Genomic DNA, 18,502 nt, shown 5'->3' with positions numbered 1-18,502 from the left:
TAGTTGTTCATTGATTGCTTTCTCATATGTGCCTTGACCGTTGGCCTTCAGCAGACCGAGTAACCCCTTGCTCGAGCCAGAGACCTTGGGTCCAAGCTGGTGAGCTTTTTGCTCAAGCCAGATAAGCCTGCACTCCAGCTGGAGACCTTGAGGTCTTGAACATGGGTCCTCTGCATCCCAGTCCAATGCTCTATCCACTGCACCACTGCCTGGTCAGGCCATGTAAAAGTTCTTGACATCTTCACGCCCCTAGAGACAAAATCTACTTATAACCTAAACAACACAGTAAATAAAACATCCAAAAGTAAAGAGTACTTGAGCAAAAGGGCCTTCATTATATTACAAAACCATGAAACATGGCTGTGGCATTTCTTGCATTGGTGACTTCAACATTGAAAATATTCATCACAGGTATTTAGGAAACCAGGTCCCTGAAAAGGCAGTTCCATCTGCAAGCTGCCAGCTGAATGCAGATGATGTAGTCTAAGGTCAACACTGAGTCAGGTCCATGTCACAACTTATCACAGTTAAATAAATGCTGATCCCCTAATACCTCATGCTACATGATCATTTCCTCCAACAAATTAGAGAAAAAAATCAGCTTCTCTAAGGACACTAGGATAGTGACTGATGTAAACAGTGGACACCTGCTAGATGGTACAGGTGAACTACCTTTGGCAACACAAATTTAAAAAGACATAAATCTGGAAAGTCCTGAACACCTTAGAAAGTATAACATAGACACACATGCTTCTCATCTAAATAAAACTTACGGAAAATCTCCATACCATTGACATTTGGGTGCATATAATTAAAATTAGACAAATGGAGCCTTCGAGTTACCTACACTGTTGTTAACACTTATTAAAAAACTACATTTTAAGATTGTCCTTTAATGTGAACTCTCATATGCTTAGACAGCTGAAAATTGAAGGGAAAAGATTTTCCACACTCACTGCACTCATAAGACCTTTCTCCAGTGTGAATTCTCTGATGATATCGAAGGCCATTGCTACTAGAAAAAGATTTTCCACACTCACTGCACTCAAAAGGCCTTTCTCCATTATGAACTCTCTGATGATAACGAAGGTTAGACTTCCTGATAAAAGATTTCCCACATTCATGGCACTCATAAGGCCTTTCTCCAGTGTGAACTCTCTGATGAAAATGAAGGATGGACTCCCTAACAAAAGATTTCCCACATTCACAACACTCATAAGGTCTTTCCCCAGTGTGAACTCTCTGATGATAACGAAGTTTAGAGTTAGTGAAATAAGATTTCCCACATTCACTGCACTCATAAGGCCTTTCTCCAGTATGAACTCTCTGATGATAACGAAGGTTAGAGTTCCTGATAAAAGATTTTCCACATTCACAGCACTCATAAGGCCTTTCTCCAGTGTGAACTCTCTCATGGTAACGAAGGTTAGAGTTGCTAATAAAAGATTTCCCACACTCACTGCATTTATAAGGCCTTTCTTCAGTGTGAACTCTCTGATGATAACGAAGGACAGAGCTACAGAAATAAGATTTCCCACAGTCACTGCACTCATAAGGCCTTTCTCCTATGTGAACTCTCTGATGATAACGAAGGCCACTGCTACTAAAATAGGATTTACCACACTCACTGCACTCAAAGGGTCTTTCTCCTGTGTAAACTTTCTCATGATAAGTTTCTCTTATTTGCAAAGTCACCCCAGACTCTGAGGTTTCATCTGGCCTGTTCCTGGTAGGAGTAGTCTGTTGTTGGAGATGTCCTGATTCAGTAAGGGTGTTCAGCCCTACCACTTGGCCGGTAAGAAGCATCTGGGACACACTGACATTGTGGCCCATTGTAAGTGAGACTTTGTCCACATTTCTTTCAAAATGTTTTTTTTCCACGTACGGATCCTCATGGTGCTGACACTTTGTACTTAAATAAAATCGTTCTCCACATGTGCCAGATTTCAACAGGTGTGATTCCTGCTTCTCAACCAAGTTGAAAATGTCTTTCAAGACAAGGTCACAACTCTCACAGGGGTGGCTCTTCTGGGAAGACAAGGACAGATTACGATCCTTTGCCTGTGACACCCTTTCAGAAGCATTCTGTTCAATGGGAGCCTCCACATCCTCTGCTCCACAGCAGCAACCTGAACAAAAGAAAATGCTGGTGAATTACATGTTGATCTTATAGGAAAGAAGATTTCTCAACATAAATGAACATCTGTTACAGGTAGGCATGGTTCTATGGGCTAATCTTTAAGAAAAGTAGGTTAAACTCTGAAGAAATGGTAGTTACTTATTGCTTAGTCCCACAAGTTAGTCAGTGATGGAGACCTCACCAAGGAAAGATGCCAGCAGATAATCAGACACAAAAATAAAGGCCGGGTCCACTACTTTTTCCTCTGCAAGAAGCTTCCTGGAGGACTTTTCTTCAGAAGTAATCTAACTGTACTCAAACCCATAAAAATCAATTATATTAGAACACATGATGTAAACACCAATACAAGAGCATGTGGAAACTTCAAGGTTCTGCTGGCATGGATCAGGGTTGTAAAGTAGTAAAGGAAGGTCTGTGAGTGGAAAGATGGGCATGTGAAGCTTAAAGAGGTGAAGATTATCAATGGGTTTGAAATATGAGTAGAAATGACAACTGTTAGATATAATTGGCAAAGTGTCCAAAATAAGCTGAAAAATAGATTAACTAATAAGCAAGGACAAACAGATTAAATTATGGCAATGACAATGTCAACAAAATGCTATCAAGCCAAATTAGTGCCAAAGTTACAACCTTAAAGCCCTGGCATGAAACCCTCAGCAACTGCCATTCACCAAACCAAAACCCCATCTGAACCCACTTGGCTAAGGGTGGAGTCATGTGCCTCCTGTGATCCACAAATGACTCTTCTCCTTAACCCTAGTTGAGCCACTAATGGGATTCAGATCATATGAATTAATAAAAACAAAAAACAAAAAAATCCCCCAAAAACCTTATGAGAGTGATGGTCAGAAAGCACTAAACTGGCCATAGAAAAAGGATTTATGAAAGTGACATCAGTAGGATGGCAGAAGAGGAGATACAACTCATCCCCCTCTTCACATAAAGTAGACACCTGTCCATGAAAAAAACAGACATAGAAGAAAGAATAAGAGCCCAGCAGAGACAAATATCAACACAGAAGAGCCAGAAAGGGAGACCTGCACAGAAAGGTTAATTGGGAGACCAAATTAGCAAACACATGTCAAGATGGCTAGATTCAAAAACAAGGGCCAGAGTTACCTCTAGCAGCCACTGTGCTGTGTTAGCTTTGAGCCCAGTGGTTGGTTCTGTGAAAACCCCAAGGAAATTTTGCTGTTAGGAATCACAGAAATATCTGCAAAAATGAAACTCAGGATCAATGGCTTCACTAGTGAATTCTACCAACCATTCAAAGATGATTTGATACTTTTCATGGGAATTAATATATAAAAAATTAAAGCCTTTCAAAACTCATGAGCCCAAAAGTAGTTAATTATGGGATTAAAGATGTGGAGACATTTTCTCAAAATTATATACAAATGATCAACAGGAATATAAATAATGTGTTTTCTAATTAATCAAGGCGAAACCTATTCGGGCCACTGCAAGACGACCAACTACATATCCTGCCCAATGAAAGCTCAGTACAGCAGTTACTGGGGCTGCAGGGAGAAGGGAGGGAGGTGCAAACAAACAAGCCTTACCAAGACGGCAAGTACCCAGAACACTGGGGAAGCAGCAGAGCCCACAGTCCACCTGCTGACAACGAAGCATCCCCGAGGGAACTGGGGGCATGGGAAATGCACAGTCTAGTCCAGGCCACCGGGAAAATCTTACCCAGAGAGGATATAAGTGTAAAGTTCTCCACCATCACTTCGAGATACAGGCGTCTCTGAGCCTCATCAAGGAGGCACCATTCTTTCCTGGAGAAGTACAGGGCAACATCCTCAAAGGTCACATCAACCTGTCAGAATTAATACAAGTGAATCAGAAACAGTCTGTCTGAGCACCCGCATTTCAACTCCATAAAAATCTTCCCCACGCTCACGTCTTCCTTCCAGGGCTCCACAATTTAGAGAAGACACCACAGCTTGGTGCAGCGCTGCCTGCCCGGTCACCACAGTCCTGTCATCACTTCTATCTCCCTCAGCGAAAGCACGTAGGGAAATGGAAATGAAGATGGGGTGGAGTTGGGGGTGGAAAGAGGGAGCAGACAAATGTCACCTTAGTTCTGGGCCATGCTACCTGGGTTCCATCATCGTTGCCTAGAAAATCCACTACAAACTCCTTGATCATGCCTCTAAGACATAGTAAATCATGAGCTTATACTTCACTCTTAAGTCTCCGGACGAGGTACCCAGCACCATCACCTTAAACTTCCTCTAGTTGTGCACACCACTGAGTGAGTAACCGTATTTCCTTCATATGTTCAGACCCCAGGCTCAGCTACCTTCCTATTCCACACCACAGGGATCTCTCTGAACACACCCATATACTACTTGGCACATGGCACCCAGAGAGTGCACGACATATGCACACAGGGTCCAGCACAACCCCAATTCTCTGAGGGCACCCACAGCTAGGAAAAGTCCCAAATGAGGCTCTAAAATGTTCCCTGACTTGTTCTGATCTTTGCTTCAATATTTGCCACTCACATCCACATGGGAATTTCAGACACAAATAACTCCTTTCCACTCTGCTCTGTGTTGCTGTCCTCTCAGAAGCCACAACATTCTTCCCTCTACTCAAACTTTTTAAAATATCTGCTACCATTGGTATCTATTTTAGGAAGAGTGACACCCACAAATGATGACATTTGCCCATGACCTTATCCACAGGGAAGACTAAAACCAGCCTGAACAGGCAGTGGTGTGGTGGACAGAGCGTCAGACTGGGATGTGCAGGACCCAGGTTTGAGACCCCGAGGTCACCAGCTTGAGCGCGGGCTCATCTGGTTTGAGGAAAAAAAAAAAAGAAGCTCACCAGCTTGGACCCAGGTGGCTGGCTCAAGCAAGGAGTCACTCGGTCTGCTATAGCCCCCCCAGTCAAGGCACATATGAGAAATCAATCAATGAACAACTAAGGAACTGCAACAAAGAATTGATGTTTCTCATCTCTCTCCCTTCCTGTCTGTCTGTCCCTATACATCCCTCTCTGACTCTGTCTAGGCCACACACACACACACACACAAAAAAGACTGTAACCAGCCCAACCCCACAGAAGCACCACACAAAATTCTGAAGGGGAAACAAAGCCCTGCCCTCGGTATCATCCTATCTCTCTCTACTCCTTGTCTGCCTCGACAGCCATCATAATCAACCCATGGAAACCTTGGCCATTTCAGAGATCACCATCTCTCCCATTGTGATGTCACTATCACTCCTCTCCCTCACATGCGCTTATGAGGACCAGAAACCCCTATTAGGTGAAAAAAAAAAGAAAACCCTCTTTAAAATGGGCTATTTTTAACCACTGTCACCAAAACCTGCACTTTCTCCACAGCTCCACACTGATGCACAAAGGAGCCTCCACTTTAATATGTCTCCATCCTCAAACACTGTCAAAGTAAAAAAATTATCTCTATTCATTTTCACTTTTGATGCAACCCCAGAGATATCTCCGCATTGCTTTCTTCCTCCCTACTCTATCACCAATGCATTTCATGTAACCCCCTTATGTCTTTCCTTTTGATTCATTTTTGGGTTTGTTTTTTTTTTTTTATTGAGACAGAGACATAGAAAGGGACAGATAGAGACAGACAGGAAGGGAGAGAGATGAGAAGCATCAATTCTTCGTTGCTGCACCTTAGTCATTTACTGATTGCTTTCTCATGTGTCCCCTGACCCGGGGGGGGGGGGAGGGTACAGTAGAGTGAGTGTTCACGTTCTCAAGCCAGCAACCTTGGGCTCAAGCTGGTGAGCCTTGCTCAAACCAGATGAGCCAACACTCAAGGTGGTCACATCGGGGTTTCGAACCTGGGTCCTTTGCATCTCAGTCCAATGCTCTATATACCGCACCACAGCCTAGTCACAACCCCTTTGATTCTGAAGTGTAAAATAAATGGTAAAACGTCCTTTTCCTGAACATCTTGTCAATCTGTTGAGATTTTTGCTTCCTGGCAATCATCGTCAGCTTGGCTTCAAGAAACTCAAATAATTCTCTATATCCCTGAAGGGTTAGCTTGGTTGGCTACACTGTCATCCGGAAGCACAGAGGTTGCTGGTTCAATCTCTAGTCAAGGCACATACAGGACAGACTGATGTTTCTGTCTGTCTGTCTTTCTCTCTCTCCCCCTGCCTCTTTCGCTGATGTCAATAAATTAAAATTTTTTTCTTTAAATAATAAAGTAATTCTCTACAAATCTGAACTTTTTAACGTTGACATCAGAAATGGGGGACCTTGATGTTACCTGTGCACAGCACTAGGAACACAGGGTGGGATATCCCCAGAGTACCCACATCCAAGAGCTGGGAAAATACCAACAAAGGGGTCTGCAGACACTAAACGGTAGTGTCTCCAGGGAGGGATTGGGGCACCCTTTCCTTCCTTGTCTAATTTACAGAAGTAAAAGTGGTTTTTCAATTTCAAAACTTGTGAGAAGACACAGACAACCACCATTCACCTCCAGGTAAGCAGGTCTCCTCAGTAGGCCCACCCAGCAATGAGGTCTGGTGACCTCCAGCAAACTGTCCATGCCCTGCAGTCTCTCCTCAGTGCTGCCTCTAACCAGCTCTGTGAACTGAGACTAGGACTCATCTCGCTGGACCTCACTGTCCTCATCACTCTATTCCAGTCTCTTTTTTCAGGATTTCAAAAAAACTTTTTTTAAGACTTTATTCATTTGAGAGAGAGAAAAAAAGCATGTGTGTGTGTGTGTGTGTGTGTGTGAGAGAGAGAGAGAGAGAGAGAGAGAGAGAGAAGGGAGGAAGGGCAAGAAGTCTTACTCAAACATGTGTCTTGACTGACCAAGCCCAGGGTTTCAAACTCTCGAAACTCAGTGTTCCAGGTTGACACTTTAAACACTTCGCCACCACAGGTCAGACTCTCAGCAGGATTTTAAAACTTCATAAAAGCATAAATCAGCCTGTCCCCCCTCCCCCCGTTCAACACCTTTTATAACTCCAAGGACCCCCAAATAAAGGCACAATCCCTCTGCCTCCTAATCAAGACGTGACTGCACCTCAGACTGTTTCATGCAGACAGAAGAGGAATCGCAGTCTTCTGGGTCTCTCCCGGGTCCGTGGCCCCTAAGCCTGTCACCTCTCGCAACCCCGTAACAGCGAGTATCACCCACGAGCACCTCACGGTCCGGGATGCCGGGGCCTGGGCTGCAGAATGTGACTGGCCCACGAACCGAACCGGGGCTCCGGGTTCAGAGGGGTGAAGCGGTGAGGTTCTGTGGAACGCACTCACCTCAACCGGTCGCCTCAGCGCGACCGCAGCCATCGGACTCTGCGGACGGGGCGGGAGCCGCGGGCGAGGATGTAGCCCCAGCTCCGCGGTCGCTGTCGGGCCCTGGCGCGGGACACCCGGGTGTCGTCACAGAGCCTCACAGTTGCCGCGGGAACTCCACTTGATCGCCTTTTGCTCCCAATCCCACCGACACTGGTAGCTCCTGACGTAATGAGACTCCATGGAGCGGAAATGCTGACGGTGAGGCGATGGAAGTCCCGCCCTAAAATAGTGTCAAACCAAAAATGAGTATTCTAGGTAATGTAGTTCCTACATTCCAAAGTGGGGACTCTCTTATTTTTCAGCCTGCTAGAAGAGTGTATTTGGGGGCACAGTCCCAATGGTGGGATTCAACTAATTTAACAACCGGTTTTCTGCCCTAATGACCATTTTCAGTATTAAAAAGGATACAACAAAAGGTAGTTTATTATTTCATGCATTTAATACTTAAAGGAGAAAAATAAGAGGTACACAAAACTAGATTGTTATGTTTTAAAATATTAATGAAAAAATATTAAATAATACCTGGCAATAAAACTGTTAAGATATTTCCATATTGCTTCCTCTTCTTTTTTATTCTGAAACAGAGAACGGGAAAGGTGGGTACAGAAAGACAGAAAGAAAGAGAGATGAGAAGCATCAGATTTCATTGTGGTACCTTATTGTCCATTCATTACTTTCTCATATGTGCTTTGACCAATGGCCTCCAGCAGAGCTAATGAACCCTTGCTCAATCCAGCAACCTTGGACTCAAGCCAGCAACTTTGGGCTTTAAGCCAGTGACCATGGGGTCATGTTTATGATCCCACACTCAAGCCAGCAACCCCGCACTCAAGCTGATAAGCCCACGCTCAAGCCACTGACCTCAGGGATTTGAACTTTGGTCCTCTCTGTCACAGTCTGATGCTCTGTCCACTCTTCACTTGCCTGGTCAGCGTCCATTCTGCTTCTTGATTGGCATCTTCACTTGCAATTTTTTTCACCTATGGATGGAATAAACATTTCTAGAAGCTTTTCTCCAGTGTGAATTTTCTAATGATAAAGAAGTTTAGTAAAAGATTTCCCACATTCATTGCACCCATAAGGCCTTTCTCCTGCGTGAATTCTGTGGTAAATATGAAGGACCCAATTCTTGAAAGAGGATTTTCCACATTTACTGCACTCATACGGCCTTTCTCCAGTGTGAACTCTCTGATGATATCAAAGGCAACTGCTACTAGAAAAAGATTTCCTACATTCACTGCATTCAATCGGCCTTTCTCCAGTGTGAACTCTGTGATGAAAATGAAGGTTAGAGCTAAAAAAAATAAGATTTCCCACACTCACTGAAGTTATAAGGCCTTTTTCCAGTATGACCTCTCTGATGACAATGAACATCAGCTTTAGAGGTAAAACTTTTTCACATTCACTACACCCATCAGGCCTTCTCCTATATGAACTCTCTGATGACGATTTAAAGCATTTTTTTGTGCTGAAGGATTTCCTACATTCACTGCACTCAAAAGGCCTTTCTCCACTGTGAACTTTCTAATGACAGTGAAGATTAGAGCTAATGGAAAAAGATTTCTCACATTCACAGCACTCATACAGTCTTTCTCCAGTGTGAACTTTCTGATGATAACGAAGCCCAGGGCTATGAAAAAAGAATTTACCACATTCACTGCACTCATATGGTCTTTCCCCTGTGTGAACTTTTTGATGATAAATTTTCCTCATTTCCAAAGTTACCCCAGACACTGAGTTTTCATCTGGACTGTTCCTGGTATGAGTAGCCTATTGTTGGGGATAACTGGATTCAGTAAGGATGTTCAACCCTACCTCCTGGAAGGTAAAAAGCATTTGGAACACATTGAAATTGTGGCCCTTTGTGAGTGAGACCCTGTCCACATGTCTTTTATAATGTTTCTTTTTCATGTACTGATCCCCATGCTGGTGACACTTTGCACTGAAATAAAATAGTTTTCCACATGCACCACATTTCAACATCTGTGATCCCTGCTGCTCAAGCAGGTTGAAAATGTCTCTCAAGACTAGGCCACAACTTTCACAGGGGTGGCTCTTGTAGGAAGACAAAGCAACATTATGATCCTTTGCCTGTGACACCCTTTCAGATGCATTCTGTTCAGTGAGAGCCTCTACAATCCCCTGCTCCACAGCAGCAATCTGAACAAAAGAAAATACTGGTGAATTACATGCTGACCATATAGGAAATGAGATTTCTCAATATAGATGAACATCTGTCACAGTTAGGCAGATTCTGTGGGATGATTTTTAAGAAAAGTACGTTAAACTCTGAAAAATGGTATTTACCCATTACTCGGCCCCAAAAGTCAGTGAGTGGTACAGATTTCACTAAGGAAAGATACCAGCATACAATGGGATACAAAAATAAAGAACAAGTCCACTACTATTTCCTGCACAAAAGCCTTCCTGGAGGACTTTTTTTGCTGCAATAATCTGAATGTGCTCAAACCCATAAAAATCAATTATATTGGCCTGACCTGTGGTGGCGCAGTGGATAAAGCATCGACCTGGAAATGCTGAGGTTGCTGGTTTGAAACCCTGGGCTTGCCTGGTCAAGGCACATATGGGAGTTGATGCTTCCAGCTCCTCCCCCCTTCTCTCTCTCTGTCTCTCTCTCTCCTTGCTCTCTCTCTCTGTCTCTCTCTCTTCTCTCTAAAAAAATGAATAAATTTTTTTTAAAAGTGTTAAAAAAATCAATTATATTAAACCACTTGATGTAAACACCAATACAAGAACATGTGCAAACTTCAAGGTTCTGCTGGCATGGATCAAAGTTGTAAAGTAGTAAAGAGACCTGTGAGAGAAAGGTTGGCATGTGAAGTTTAAAGAGGTAAAGATTACTCATGGGTTTGAAATATTAGTAGAAATTGACAACTGTTAAATATGAGTGATTAGGAAAGTGTCAGCAATAAGCTGAAAAGTAGATTAAGTGATAAACAAAGACAAATAGATTAAGGTATGGCAATGTCAAGGATAACAAAAGGCTATTAAGCCAAATTACTTCCAAAGTTACAAGCTTAAAGCCTGGAATGAAACCCTCAGCAACTGCCATTCACCAAGCAAAGACCCGCTCTGAACCCACTTGGCTGTGGGTGGAGTCATATGCCTCCTGTGATGGTCAGAGAGCACAAAACTGACCACAGAAAAAAGCTCTATGTGAGTGACATCAGTAGGATAACAATACAGGAGATAGGAAAACTAATCCCCCCCATTCAAATCCCCCACACCTGTCCACGAGAAAAACAGCCACAGGAGAAAGGAAGAAGAGCTGAATTGAGACAAACATCAACACAGAAGAGGCAAAAATGTAGACCTGCACAAAAAGGTTAATTGGGAGACCAAATTAGCAAACATGTAAAGATGGCTAGGTTCCAAAACAAGGGCCAGAGTTACCTCTAGCAGCCACTGTGCTGTGTAAGCTTTGACCCTAGTGGTTGGTTCTGTGAAAACCCAGGGGAAACTTTGCTGTTAGGAATCACAGAAGTATCTGCAAAAATAAAACTCAGGACCAATGGCTTCACTAGTGAATTCTACCAAACATTCAAAAAAGATTTGATACTTCTCCTGGACATTAATATATAAAAAATAAAAGGTATTCAGAACTCATTAGCCAAAAGTAGTTAGAAATGGGGTTGATGATGTAGAGACATTTCCCCAAATACTATGTACAAATGAGCAACAGGAATATAAAAAATGTGTTTTCCCATTAATCAAGATGAAACCTGTCAGAGGAAAGCCAAAGTACCGAGTGACTTTCTGTTCCCATCCTGAGAAAATGAAGGTCGAGAGCAAGCACACATGACTGAAGGTGGTCGCGTTCAGGGAATGCTATGCTTGGCCCTGCTGGAGCTTTCTGCAGGTCAGGAATCAGACAGCAGATGGTGTGGTGTTATGTCTCAGAAAGGGAAAGAGAAATCTAATTAGTTTTGCAAAACTAAATAATAAAATTGTACACTGTATTCTGCTTGATAGTTTCTTATTCATGATGTCATCTTTCTGCTTAATAAATTGGATAACTGATCTAAGGCACCTCAATCCTGGAGAGATTGGGGTCCTCCACTTGCAGTATTGTTGCTGCTTCATTCCTTTGCAGCTCCACTCCATGAGACCCTGAACATTAACAACAAGGAATATAAAAATGTGTTTTCTCATTAATCAAGATGAAACCTGCCTGACCTGTGGTCGTGCAGTGGATAAAGCGTCGACCTGGAAACACTGAGGTTGCTGGTTCAAAACCCTGCACTTGTCTGGTCAAGGCACATATGGGAGTTGATGCTTCCTGCTCCTCCCCCTTCTCTATCTCTCTGTTCCTCTCTCTCCTCTAAAAAATGAATAAATAAATAAATAAATTTAAAACCACAAAGAGTTATCACCTCAGACATGTTAGAATGGCCAAAAAAAAAAAAAAAAAAAAAAAGAAAAGAAACCTATTAGGGCCACTGCAAGACTACCAAGTACAAATCCTGCCCAATGAAAGCTCAGTACAGCAGTTACTGGGGCTGCAGGGGGAAGGGAGGGAGGTGCAAACAAACAAGCCTTACCAAGACCAAGACGGCAAGTACCCAGAACACTGGGGAAGCAGCAGAGCCCACAGTCCACCTGCTGACAACGAAGCATCCCCGAGGGAACTGGGGGCATGGGAAATGCACAGTCTAGTCCAGGCCACCGGGGAAATCTTACCCAGAGAGGATATAAGTGTGAAATTCTCCACCATCGCTTCGAGGTACAGGCATCTCTGAGTCTCATCAAGGAGGCACCATTCTTTCCTGGAGAAGTACAGGGCAACATCCTCAAAGGTCACATCAACCTGTCAGAATTAATACAAGTGAATCCAAAACAGTCTGTCTGAGCACCCGCATTCCAACTCCATAAAAATCTTCCCCATGTTCCACTCCTTCCAGGGCTCCACACTTCAGAGAAGACACCACGGCTTGGTGCAGCACTGCCTGCCCGGTCATCACAGTCCCCTTCATCACTTCTATCCCCCTCAGCGAAAGCACACAGGGAAATGAAAATGGGGGTGGGGAGAGGAAACAGACAAATGACACTTTAGTTTTGCATCATGCTGCCTGGGCTCCATACTCTTTGCCAAAAAAATCTACTGCTATCTCCTAGATCATGCCTCTGAGACATAGCAAATCATGAGTTTACACTTAACCCTTAAGTGCCCACATCAGGTACCCAGGGCTATCAGGCTCAAACTTCCTCTAGTTGTGCACACCACTGAGTATCCCTACTTCCTTCAGATCTTCAGACCCCAGGCTCACTTCTCAGCTCAGCTACCTTCCACACCACAGGGATCTCTCTGAACGCACCCATATACTACTAGGCACATATGTATACAGGGTCCGGCATAACCCCAATCCTCTGAGGGCACGCACAGCTAGGAAAAGCCCCAAATGAGGTTCTAAATCTTCCCTGCCTGCTTCTGATCTTTGCTTCAATATTTGCCACCCAGATCCACATGGGAATTTTTTTTTTTTTTTTTTTTTTTTGTATTTTTCTGAAGCTGGAAACGGGGAGAGACAGTCAGACAGACTCCCGCACGCGCCCGACCGGGATCCACCCGGCACACCCACGCCCACCAGGGGCGACGCTCTGCCCACCAGGGGGCGTCGCTCTGTTGCGACCAGAGCCACTCTAGCACCTGGGGCAGAGGCCAAGGAGCCATCCCCAGCGCCCGGGCCATCTCTGCTCCAATGGAGCCTGGGCTGCTGCGGGAGGGGAAGAGAGAGAGAGGAAGGAGAGGGGTAGGGGTGGAGAAGCAGATGGGCGCTTCTCCTGTGTGCCCTGGCCGGGACCTCTGCACGCCAGGCGGACGCTCTACCACTGAGCCAACCGGCACTGAGCCAACGGGCCAGGCCAGGAATTTTTTTTTTTTTTGACAGAGACAGAGAGAGAGGGATAGATAGGGCAGACAGAAAGGGATGGAGAGAGATGAGAAGCATCAATTTTCCGTTGTGGCACTTTAGTTGTTCATTGATTGCTTTCTCATATTTGCCTTGACCGGGGGCCTTCAGCAGACGGAGTGACCCCTTGCTTGAGCCAGCGACCTTGGGCCCAAGCTGGTGAGCTTTGCTCAAACCAAATGAGCCTGCGCTCAAGCTGGCGACCTCGGGGGTCTCGAACCTGGGTCCTCCACATCCCAGTCCGACGCTCTATCCACTGCGCCACGGCCTGGTCAGGTCACATGGGAAATTCAAATACAAGTAACTCCTTTCCACTCCGCACTGCACTGCTGTCCCCTCAGAAGCCACAACATTCTTCCCTCTACTCAAACTTTTTAAAGAATCCACTGTCTCTATTTCAGGCAGAGTGACACTTACAAATGACCACATTTGCCCACGATCTTATCCACAGCGAAGACTGAAACCAGACAGACCCCACAGAAGCACAACACAAAACTCTGAAGGGGAAACAAAGCCCTGCCCTTGGTATCATCCTATCTCTCTCTACTCCTTGTCTGCCTCGACAGCCATCATAATCAACCCATGGAAACCTTGGCCGTTTCAGAGATCACCATCTCTCCCATTGTGATGTCACTATCACTCCTCTCCCTTAAATGTGCTTGTGAGGACCAGAAACCCCTAGTAGGTGACAAAAAGGAAATGCTCTTCGACACGGGCTATTTTTAACCACCGGGGCTCCGGGTTCGGAGGGGTGAGGGCCCGGGGGACGCGCTCACCTCAATCGGGCGCTTCAGAGCGGCCGCCGCCATCGGACTCTGCGGGCGGGGCGGGGCGGAGCGGCGGGCTAGAGGCACCCCGAGGACGGCGGTCCTGGACTCTACACAAGTGGCGTCGCAGAGCTTCACACCCGCGTGTAATGAGGAGGGGACCACGACGCTTACACCTTCTCTTGCGACATTTTTCCAAACACCCAGCAGTGTGGAACCTCCGCCCACTCCTTGTGGGAATAAGGGGTGAAAACAAAACACTTCCTCTGAGAATCCCAGAAATCCCGCCCCTCATCGAAAACGCCTTTCCTGAGTCTTGATTGGCTACCCAGGAAGGAATTCCACACACGCTCTGATGGGAAATGTACATCACAGGATCCCTGGCGGTCAATTGGGCTTTCCTCTTATCACTGCAGGAATAAAGACCAGATGCAAGGCACTCTTAGAAATAACGGGCTCATGCAAGAGACATCCTGAAAATGGCTGAAAAAAGTTGTCATCTTATCCTGCTGAGGGGTCTTGAGTCTTTGTTAATGAGTGCTTATCTGTAAGCCCAATACACTGAGTCATAATGAAATATAGAAAAGAAAGTTAGTTTGACCAGGCGGTGGTGCAGTGGATAGAGCATCGGACTGGGATTCCGAGGACCCAGGTTCAAGACCCTGAGGTCGCCAGCTTTGAGCGCGGGCTCATCTGGTTTGAGCAAAAGCTCGCCAGCTTGGACCCAAGGTCGCTGGCTTCAGCAAGGAGTTACTCGGTCTGCTGAAGGCTCGCGGTCAAGGCACATATGAGAAAGCAGTCAATGAACAACTAATGTGTTGCAATGCACGACGAAAAACTAATGACTGATGCTTCTCATCTCTCTCTGTTCCTGTCTCTGTCCCTATCTATCCCTCTCTCTGACTCTCTCTGTCTCTGTAAAAAAAAAATAAAAGAGAAAAAAAAAAAGAAAAGAAAGTGAAATTGTGGTCGGAGCCGCATGGTTTGGATGACTTAGGTCTCCGTGAGCAGGCCAGCTTTAATATAAAGACGCCTTCATTTGGCTACTTAACTGTGTGGCAAGATGTCTGTTTCTCGCTGTTCTGATACATTAATAAACGAGGTATGCCTGTATTACAGCATCTGGAAAATTTTATTAAGCAAACAATCAACTTGCATTATCCTATATATGGCAAAGAATGTAAGACAAACCTTTGAATGCATAGTATAAACATGAAATGGAAATCTATTGCTTCTTTATCATATGAACATCAATTAAGATAAATTTTTGAAAGTAATAGGAGAATTGCCCTGGGGAGGTTGCTCATTTGGTTAGAGAACAGTCCTGATATTACTTTAGGTGGCTAGTTAGACATGAGCCAAGAAAGGCAAAGGAAGAAAGGGATAAGTTGTCTCCTTGCGTTCCTGCATCCCTACAGAGTCTAGATGAATTTTTAAGCCAGAATAGGCCTCACCACACCCAGGCTGCTGGTCATAAATTTCCTGATAGGGTGTTAGGCACACAGCAGTACAATGAAGACACATAAAGAAGAGGAAGAACCAGAAGATGGTTATGGGATGGGGGGACAAAACAAGAAAAGTACAGGAAGTAAAAGCCCATAAAAACGTAATTTCTGTCTGACCAGGTGGTGGTGCAGTGGATAGAGTGTCAGACTGGGATGCGGAAGGACCCAGGTTCGAGACCCCGAGGTCGCCAGCTTGAGCGCAGGCTCATCTGGCTTGAGCAAAGAGCTCACCAGCTTAGACCCAAGGTCGCTGGCTCCAGCAGGGGGTTACTCGGTCTGCTGAAGGCCCGCGGTCAAGGCACGTGTGAGAGGGCAATCAATGAACAACTAAGAAGTCGCAATGCGCAACGAGAAACTGATGATTGATGCTTCTCATCTCTCTCCGTTCCTGTCTGTCTGTCCCTATCTCTGCCTCTGTTAAAACAAAAACAAAAACAAAAAACAAAAAACAAACAAATGTAATTTCTGTAATTGATCAAGGCACTGATTCTCACCAGTGAGTTGCCCATGCAGCCCCTTCTGAGTTTATTCCTAAATAGCCAATAAATCCCTACTTTGCTTGATGCACTTTGCCTCTTCATTGAATTCTTTCTGTCAAGAAGACAAGAAATGACCATGACTGGATGGTTCAGAAGCCAGAGCTTCAGCTTGGTGTACAAACGTCCTGAGTTTGATCCCTGGTCAGGGCACATATGAAAAGCAACCATCTTCTTCTCCACCCTCTCCCTCTTGCTTCTCTGTCTCCTGATCCAGCAGCCATGGCTCGATTAGAGTGAGTTGGCCCCGCTCATGATGAAGCCTCCATTACATCTGCATCAGGCACTAAGAAGAGCTCGGTTGCTGAGCAATGGAGCAATGCTGCAAATGGTCAGAGCATTGTCCCTCAGTGGGCTTGCCAGGTGGATCTTGGTTGCAGTACATGCAGGAGTCTCTCTGCCTTCCCTTCTCTCACTGAATAAAAATAAAAAAGACACATGACCATTTGGAACACTTATGAGAATGATTTCTTTCACCAATACTGACAGTCCTTCTAAACAAGAAAAAATGTCATTTGTTTCCAGAAGCAACTGATGTTGTGACACCTACCAATACTTCAAAGTGATCTCTGAGTCTCCTAAAACTCATGGCATCCAGGCTGCACATGAGGGTCACAAAATCTGACAGTCTATTCTAGAAGGATATGGGCAACAATGAAAATTTGGCAAAAGCTGATTTCAGCACCACACTGTGCCTTCGAAGGCACAGAACGTTTGAGAACCATGTAAACATTGCTGACCTCTTCACGCATCTAGAGCCAAAACCTATTTATTGATATAACCTAAACAACACAGTAAATAAAACATCCAAAATTAACAAGTAGTCAAAGAAAAGGACCTTTATTATTTTATAAACCAATGAGACATGGCTCTGGCATTTTTTGCATTGCTGATATCTGTACTGAAAAATACTCATCACAGGTATTTAGGGAAACCAGGTCCCTGAAAAGGCAGTCCATCTACTAGCTTCCAGCTGAACGCAGATGATAATCTCTGAGGTCAACACTGAGTCAGGTCCCTGTCACAACTTATCAGAGTTAAATAAATCCTGATCCCATAACAGCTCGTACTACTCATCACTTCTCCCAACAAATCGGAGAAAAGAATCAGCTTCTTTAAGGACATCATGATGGTGGCTGATGTAAACAGTGGGCACCTGCTAGATGGTACAGGTGAAATAAATTTGGCCACAGAAATTTGAAAAGACATAAATCTGGAAAGAGTCCTGTACCTTAGAAAGTACAACATAAAGACACATGCTTCCCACCTAAGTAAAACTTATAAAAAATCTTTGTGCTATTAACATTTGGGTGAATAAAATTTTAAAAAATATAGCCTTAGAGTTACCTACATAGTTGTTAACACTTAAAAAAAAAAAGCCAAACTGTAGCCTGACCAGGCAGTGGCGCAGTGGATGGAGCGTTGGACTGGGATGCTGAGGACCCCGGTTCGAGACCCCGAGGTCACCAGCTTGAGCGCGGGCTCATCTGGTTTGAGCAAAAAGCTCACCGGCTTGGACCCAAGGTCTCTGGCTCAAGCAAGGGGTTACTTGGTTTGCTGAAGGCCCACGGTCAAGGCACATATGAGAAAGCAATCAATGAACAACTAAGATGTCGCAATGCACAACGAAAAACTGATGATTGATGCTTCTCATCTCTCTGTTCCTGTCTGTCTGTCCCTGTCGATCCCTCACTCTGACTCTCTCTGTCTCTGTAAAAAACAAACATGCCCTGGCCGGTTGGCTCAGTGGTAGAGTGTCGGCCTGGATTGCAGAAGTCCCGGGTTCGATTCCCGGCCAGGGCACACAGGAGAGGCGTCCATCTGCTTCTCCACGCCTCCCCCTCTCCTTCCTCTCTGACTCTCTCTTCCCCTCCCGCAGCCGAGGCTCCACTGGAGCGGGGATGGCCCGGGCGCTGGGGTGGCTCTGGTCGCAACAGAGCGACGCCTCGGAGGGGCAGAGCATCGCCCCCTGGTGGGCAGAGCGTCGCCCCTGGTGGGCGTGCTGGGTGGATCCCGGTGGGGCGCATGCGGGAGTCTGTCTGACTGTCTTTCCCCATTTCCCGCTTCAGAAAAATACAGAAAAAACAAAAAAACCCCAAACAAACAAAAAACAAAAAAGTCTGTATATTTCTCATACTTCTAAGATTGTCCACTAATGTAAACTTTAATGTGTTTACACAGGTGAGAATTGATAGAAAAAGGTTTTCCACATACACTGCACTTATAAGGCCATTATCCAGTGTGAACACTCTGATGATAACAAAGTCCAGTACTACTATAAAAAGATTTCCCACATTCACTGCACTCAAAA

At 44.9% G+C, this 18,502-nt stretch overlaps 1 protein-coding gene and 1 pseudogene across 2 annotated transcripts; both read right to left on the bottom strand.

Moving 5' to 3' along the window:
* Positions 1 to 312: 312 nt before the first annotated feature.
* LOC136331799 (zinc finger protein 211-like) lies at positions 313 to 11,300 on the bottom strand. 2 transcript variants are annotated; one of them, XM_066270838.1, is made up of 6 exons: positions 11,220 to 11,300; positions 8,315 to 8,433; positions 7,976 to 8,028; positions 7,412 to 7,673; positions 3,836 to 3,962; positions 313 to 2,129 (listed from the first exon to the last, which is right to left on the bottom strand). In XM_066270838.1, the coding sequence occupies exons 4-6, from the start codon at positions 7,442 to 7,444 to the stop codon at positions 880 to 882; spliced, it is 1,410 nt and encodes a 469-aa protein (XP_066126935.1). In that variant the 5' UTR covers positions 7,445 to 7,673; positions 7,976 to 8,028; positions 8,315 to 8,433; positions 11,220 to 11,300; the 3' UTR covers positions 313 to 879. The 2 variants fall into 2 exon arrangements, with proteins under 2 accessions (XP_066126935.1, XP_066126936.1); XM_066270839.1 differs by lacking the exons at positions 7,412 to 7,673; positions 7,976 to 8,028; positions 8,315 to 8,433; positions 11,220 to 11,300 and adding an exon at positions 7,179 to 7,218.
* LOC136331811 (zinc finger protein 417-like) lies at positions 9,143 to 14,366 on the bottom strand (annotated as a pseudogene).
* Between the last annotated feature and the right edge of the window lie 4,136 nt (positions 14,367 to 18,502).

The sequence above is a fragment of the Saccopteryx bilineata genome, chromosome 3 (assembly GCF_036850765.1).
Source record: "Saccopteryx bilineata isolate mSacBil1 chromosome 3, mSacBil1_pri_phased_curated, whole genome shotgun sequence".
NCBI lineage: Eukaryota > Metazoa > Chordata > Mammalia > Chiroptera > Emballonuridae > Saccopteryx > Saccopteryx bilineata.
This window is presented reverse-complemented; position numbering and strand designations above follow the sequence as displayed.

Coding starts and splice junctions, on each gene's coding strand:
- LOC136331799 (XM_066270838.1), bottom strand. CDS start 7,444: ATGGCTGCGGTCGCGCTGAGGCGACCGGTTGAG. Junction 3,963..7,411: donor CGCTGAGGCGACCGGTTGAG/GTGAGTGCGTTC, acceptor TAATTCTGACAG/GTTGATGTGACCTTTGAGGA. Junction 2,130..3,835: donor TACACTTATATCCTCTCTGG/GTAAGATTTTCC, acceptor TCTTTTGTTCAG/GTTGCTGCTGTGGAGCAGAG.